General features: G+C 32.0%; 1 protein-coding gene across 1 annotated transcript; it reads right to left on the bottom strand.

Moving 5' to 3' along the window:
• Positions 1 to 679: 679 nt before the first annotated feature.
• On the bottom strand, positions 680 to 1659 carry LOC112507895 (EPIDERMAL PATTERNING FACTOR-like protein 9). The gene is made up of 3 exons (XM_025112643.1): positions 1562 to 1659; positions 1294 to 1334; positions 680 to 1057 (listed from the first exon to the last, which is right to left on the bottom strand). The coding sequence occupies exons 1-3, from the start codon at positions 1614 to 1616 to the stop codon at positions 872 to 874; spliced, it is 282 nt and encodes a 93-aa protein (XP_024968411.1). The 5' UTR covers positions 1617 to 1659; the 3' UTR covers positions 680 to 871.
• Positions 1660 to 7051: the final 5392 nt, after the last annotated feature.

The following is a 7051-nucleotide window of genomic DNA, read 5'->3' on the forward strand; positions in this document are numbered from 1 at the left end:
AACCATAACTCTTATTTATTCAAATTGTATTAATATGTAAAGACCAAGTGTAACCTATATCATCGTTAAATCTTATCTTATAAAATCAGTGGAACTTCAAAATCGTTAAAAATTCATGGCTTCCGCCGCATTGCGTGGGTATACAACTAGTATATATATATATATATATATATATATATACACACACACCACACCCCTCTATGTCATTTTAAGAAAAATACAAATGTACTACCATTCATGCATCTAGTCAACAACCCTCTGAGGTCTTATATTGGCATTGACGATGTTAACAATATCGTTAAAGAAAGTAAATTGTTGTACCTGAGGAGCTATTTACATCAGTGTTCATTGGGAAAGAATCACTGTACTTACTTACTAGGATTAAAAATCTACCCAATAAGCGAAGGCGGCGATTCTCACTTGGTCACGGCTTATTGGGTTAAAAACACTTGCCATCAAGTCTTACTATGCCATTTTGATGAAGGTAATTTTATCCAATAAGTTAACTGACGACTGTTACCCGATTAACGTTTGTAAATGGCCCCTAATTTATTGAAAAGAACGACAGTGAAAGAATATGGGCTTTGTGACACCCGAGTATTAATTTCACAGGATCAAAACTATCTCACCTGATTTCGGTCATTTTAAGCCACCTAATTAGACAAGAGCGTTACTCCTTGACATTTCGAAGGAATGCATAAAAGTTGCCAAAAATATCAATCTAACAAAGATGGTACTATCAATACATGAAATATAACAAATCTAGGCTTGTATCTGATGTCAAAATCGGCTTTAGAAAATTCTCACGGACAACAAAAACCGTCTAAAGAAACTTCCTAAACCTATAGAGTTCAAAAATTTCAGCATAGAATTACCTATGACAGATACATCGATAATGGTATGCGCTATTTATTGGATCATTTCCTTCAACCGGAACTTGCTCAGCTTTGCACCTGTACTTACACCCCCGACATTCGTTGTATGTACAAGTCGGCATCACCGAACCAATCACTGATTGTCGCGATGAATTCTTGCCTATCCATACGTTGCTCCTTTCCTAAAAACATTCCAAAAAGACCATTAAAGTTAAGAAAAATTCAGTATATAATATTTATATACAACAAATGAGCTCACACACATTCCTCACATTTGGTGAAGTTTAAACCCTTGACCTCATGAGAGGCTGGGCTCTACCGGTAATCCGGACACCGCTAGGACAAATACCCTTCGGTTAAAGTTTGACTTTTGACAACACGTCTCAACATTTCATAAGTAAGCATGCAGTATCTTCACCTGTAATTGTCTTCTTGACATTGAAAAGTCCCCCGAAACCCCTGAAAAAAATCATAAGATAGACCAATTTTTTTTCAAGAAACATTCAACATAAGCACACATGAGATTCTCAAACACATAATTTCAAGATTCACGTATGCTTTACATCATGAATTCAATGAGTCTTTCGTCATGTAAGACTCAGTTGGATTCATGATGTTGAATACAATAATTATATATATATATATATATATATATATATATATGTATAATATTAAAAGAGTGTGACCTTGAAGCACAATTGTAGCCCAAATGAAATAGAAGAGTAAGTTGGGGTAGGCCATTGTTGCTCTGGTAATGTAGATAGGCTTGCAGTTGAAGGGAAGGTCTTGTTATTATAGGATTGATAAGGATTGTATTTGTGGTCAAATAGGAACCATAAAGAGGAGATAGACTGAGATTCTTAGGGTACAAAACTCATGTGTGTTTTTCTAATTTACATTTTTTTTAAGTTAAGTAAATTAATATTTCATAGGTTATATCTTTATAATTATGAAGAGTTAAAATCACTTCTTTACTTCTTAAATAGTTATCATTTCTCAAGATAACTTATGACTATATATATATATATATATATATATATAGAGAGAGAGAGAGAGAGAGAGACTTGAGATCATGTGAGACCAATGGTTTTTCGTGAGATCCATAAGTTCAATTCTCAACCCTTGGATTAGATTTACAATCTGAACATTCATAATTACAAAATTGCCACGAGACTTCTCAATAAACACAAAATTGTCACCGTGCAACTTTAGACAATTAGATCATTAGCTTATAAAGTTGATCAATGAACATAAATTGATTTTAGAAAAAGGAAGATTGGTCAAAAGTTATATTTTAAGGTGCTAAATACATCATCTTTTAATATACCCACATCTATTGTTCATTGTATTAAGGTTTTTTAAATATTTAAAATTTATAATGTGACTTTATATAATCTTTCCATTTCCAAAGTAATACTCCACCCGTTCATATATCCAAAATCCCTTCTTCAAACTAAACATCTCCCACCAAAATCACACTACACTTCAAACATTTAAAATATATATGTCTCTATATTTCTTTAATAGACATAAAGATTTCATATAAATAGGTTTCTTTTGCAAAATCAAGGTAGTTATTAACCTTATCGTTTTTTTCAAAGGAAAACATCATTCTTTTATATGCTCTCATTTAGGCATGGGAATGTCCCCCGACCCGTCGGGAAACCCGGTCCACCCGCCCCCGTTGGGGACGGGGATTTCGCACTAAATCAGGGATGGGGATGGGGATGGGGATCCCCGTTTGTCTCAAACCGGGGATGGGGACGGGGGCGAGTATGGTACTCCCCGCCCCGCCCCTTATCTGTTATATATATATATATATATATATTAATTAATAAATTATGCACACATACATGTATATATGTATATTATTTATTTCAACTAAAGCAATAATTTATAATTTCCTATTTCTTAATTAGGTTTATAATCTAAAATTGTTACTTTTTGGATGTTAATATGTAATATTTTGGATATCAAGTCAAAATACAATTACTCGATAAATTTTGTATATTATTCGATATGATTTTATATTACTCATTATTTTTTGGTACATGTGACTTTTTTTTGGATTAAATTGAATTTTTTTTTGGTTTTAGGTTATTATTTCTTATATGATATTGTGGTTTTTTTGTATTAAATTAAATTCATTTCGGTTTTAGGTTTATTGAAAATGTTTGAGATTTAAACATGTATGGTCTCTCACATATTTAATTCATAATAACTTATATAAACGGGAAAAAAAATCCATGTTTCTTCGTTCAGGATCCCCGTTTCCCATTGGGGATGGGGATGTGATTATATTCCCCGGCAGGAATGGGGACGAGGACGGGGATAGAAATAAGTAATCGGGGATAAGGACGGGGATTGAGATACCCGCACCATTCCCATGCTAGTCTCATCTATTCTTCAAATTAAAGATGTCTCGTTAATATGAGATAACCAAAATCACACCATATATCAAGATATTAACATACTTTTTTTTAAGATTTTTTTTTAAAAAATACTTAACTCTCGTAATTTCACATTGTATGCTTTTTCTCCTTCTTTAATATATAAAAAGACTTCATATAAATAAGCTTTTTTTTTGCAAAATGAATTTAGTCATTTAGCCGATTAAGGGGTCGTTTACCAAACGCTTATCCGGGTAAGCGTTTAACAATTCACATTACCTTACCGAGTCAATATGGCAAGGACCAATAATCTTACCCGGTAAGAGCGAAGACAAGGACCGAGAGTCTTACCCGATAAGTGACGGCGACGACTCTTACCACGGTTAGCACTTACCAGGTTAATTGTTGCATACGATACCGTTTAGGTGGACTAAAATCTTACCTGGTAAGTGACTGATAGTTTTAAATTTTGTCGGTAAGCACTTACTCGGGTAAGTGTTGGTAAATGACCCCTAACCCTTTTCATTTTCAAAGGAATATTTTATCCCTTTATTCCCATAATCCATTAAAAAAAACTGAAGATTTCTCAACTAATGTGGGATAACTAAAATCAAACCGTATTTCAAGATTTTAATTTACTTAAAATCTTATAGAGATATATATTTTTTTATTTTATATGATTAATATTTTTACTAAAAGAAGGTTGGACAAAATGGGCAGATCCATGAGTTCGGAAGGTCGGCTAAAATAAGCCAACAATGCGCGACATAGGTGGCGGGCCAAATCGTGCATATCGTATGTCGTGTCTTCCCGCACCATGTGTTGGTCATTCCCCAACCGTTTCCCTGACCGTTGTTCGGCTGTTTAACCGACTGTTCTCCGACCGTTTTCCCAGTCGTTCTCTTTCAATGGTGACAATGAGAATGCGTCTGTTACATATACTTTTTACATACATGCATAGAATCTTCCACGTCTACTTCAACTCTCATCTTCTTTATCTACCACTAAAGGAATTTTTAAGAATTCCATGTTGTTTGTTATTGTAACTTTGAAAAACAAAATTCATTAAAAAAATAAAAAGAAAGTAAATGAAGAAGCAAATCAAGAAAAAAAAATCAGGTTAATAATGAATTTACATATTTTTCATATAGGGGCAGAAAAATCTTTAATAAATTAATATTTAAAAAAATTAAAAAAAAATTAGAAATTTGATAAATACATCTCCTACTCTACCAACTTATCACCTCAACTCTCTAATGTTTCTCTTTTACATATAGATATAGATTTATGTTTCCAAAAGTGAAATTGACTTTATTTGGTTTTTTTTATTAACCAGGATATCCAACCCGCTATGCGAGCCGACTAATCCCAGCATGACCACCTGAAAAGCAGATAATCCGGAGTCACCGCATTTAAACCTCCATGGTCGCAAGGAGATTTTTATTTCTTTTTGGATTTGAACCTGATATATAACTCATTTGTCAAAGGAGTGAGGTGACTTTGCCTAAATACAAGATAAGTCCTGGGTCAATCTCAGACTCCTCACTGGTCTCAACAAATAATACCCCCACACTTTATCCAAGTTTTTGAAAGTAGATTCCATATGAGATCAATTAGGATTAACGGTAATAACTCTTTATCCAAAAAATTTCGAGATCAATACAGTATTTTGTTGGATTTTCAGTAACAAAATAATTACTACCGGAATAATATTGGTTAATATAACGATAGTTTTAGTTTGTAATCAAATTAGTACACTGTTTTTCCATAAATATATAATTATTAAAAAATTTATAACAAAAGAGGACAATTTTATAAAGAGGGAAAATTTTCTTCAACCCTTAATTAAGAATAAAATAAGAAAATAGACATTTACTATTGAAAGTGAACACTTATTTTAAGATAAACTAAAATAATAATACAGATACTTATTTTCAAATGAAGGCAATACCTTTTTTAAATGCAAAGTATACATATTGGTTATAATGTTAAAAAAAATATAGTTATTTAAGGGGTGTTTGAGATTGCTTATAAAAATAACTTATTAATTTATTCCGATGTGGCACCGGTAATAAGCACTTTTGAGTGTTTGGATAAACAACTTATACCGGTGTCAAACCAGTAATAAAGATTTTTTGAAGAAGTTAAACCCTTCTGACTTATAATAAGTTGATAAATGTTTTTGTAGAAAAACATAAGTTGTTTTAAATAAACAATGAAATAATATCAAATTTGGGGTTTTAAAGTAAGGTTTAAGGTTTTATTTTTCAAGGGTGTGTGTTTTTGGCTATGAGGTCCCCTATTTGACACACAGCCTCACTTTTGGACCAACTCATGCAAAATTACCTTAACACCCACGGCCTTGTTCACATTTTTAAAGATACAAAGGGTAAAATGGAAATTTTCTTGTCATAATTAATGGGGAAATTTATAAAAATAACCGTTTTACACAATCATTTGCCACAAAATAACCACATTTTAGAGGTTTTGCCAAAATAACCACCTGGATCGCCCCCGTACATAATGGGGGCGATCCCCTTAAAAAAGTAAAAAAAAAATTCCTCAAAAGTCGAGATTACTGTTCACATCGTTGACCGTGTTTGACCTCGCCCGGGGGCGATCCATACTATTCACGGGGGCGATCCGTACTGTTCACCCGTGAATTTTTTTTTTTTAAATTGAAGTTGTATTTTTTTAACTTTTTTAAAACCAAATTTCATGAGGAAAAGATTTAAAAATAAATCTTTATAATTATGGAGACGTAAAAATTAATTTTCTCTGTTTTGTGTTTCGGAAATCAGATATAATATCTGATTGACGAAATTTGACCTCTATTTTTTTGTTTTTAATTTTAAATTTCACGGTTTTTCGTTATAAAATAACCGGATGATAATTGTGGTTACGAAAAAAAAAATATTTAGTTGATTTTTGGAGAAAAAATCAGACATTATATCTGATTTCAMGGTTTTTKATGATATGACAACTCTATGACGCCGATTTGACGTTGATTTTTGGAGATCGCCGATTTTACTTTTTTAAGGGGATCGCCCCCATTATGTACGGGGGCGATCCGGATGGTTATTTTGGCAAAACCTCTAAAATGTGGGTTATTTTATGGCAAAAGATTGTGTAAAACGGTTATTTTTATAAATTTCCTTAATTAATGAACTGTTTATCAAGTATAGTAGTTTGTTCATATAACTTCATATATAGACATTTTAAATGACACATATGTCAAATAAATAGTTGATTGCCATGAAATATACTGTTGAATTCATCTAAGGTCATATACAAACAATTTATGTCATTTCAGATAAAAAATAATACTGAAATCATTGAAAATGTGTTGACAATTGAAGTTTCTAAATGCTTCTACAGTTTTAATTATTGTGATGATGGGACCTGTGCTATTATTTGACAAAAACATATGATAAGTAATTATATATTTCAAAGTAAATGCATTATTTGATAGGGTTGTGTTATGGTGAAAAGAAGAGTTAAGATGAGAAACGTAAGAAGTAATCTCCACCTTTGGATGCATATTAGTTTACATGCATTGGATCAATCCCCATATCAAACGTGATTCATGAGTGAGTAAAGGTGATCAAGATCCAGATCTCTTCTTATACTTCTCATCTTAACCCTCCTTTGCATATTGTACTTCACCTTGTTTAATATTGCATATCTATACTACATTATAAAGTATTTGACAAAAACTCTTAAAAACCATTTTTTATGCATGAAGTACTGTTTATTAATGTATATTACTTAAAAYTCAAGATTACA

The sequence above is a fragment of the Cynara cardunculus genome, assembly GCF_001531365.2.
Source record: "Cynara cardunculus var. scolymus isolate 2C chromosome LG 2, CcrdV1, whole genome shotgun sequence".
Classification (NCBI taxonomy): domain Eukaryota; kingdom Viridiplantae; phylum Streptophyta; class Magnoliopsida; order Asterales; family Asteraceae; genus Cynara; species Cynara cardunculus.

Bases quoted from the DNA above. Each gene is read 5' to 3' on its own strand.
- LOC112507895 (XM_025112643.1), bottom strand. From the start codon at position 1,616: ATGGCCTACCCCAACTTACTCTTCTATTTCATTTGGGCTACAATTGTG. The intron at 1,335-1,561 runs GTCACACTCTTT...GATTTTTTTCAG, and splicing joins GGCTACAATTGTGCTTCAAG to GGGTTTCGGGGGACTTTTCA. The intron at 1,058-1,293 runs GTGAAGATACTG...GAATGTTTTTAG, and splicing joins TGTCAAGAAGACAATTACAG to GAAAGGAGCAACGTATGGAT.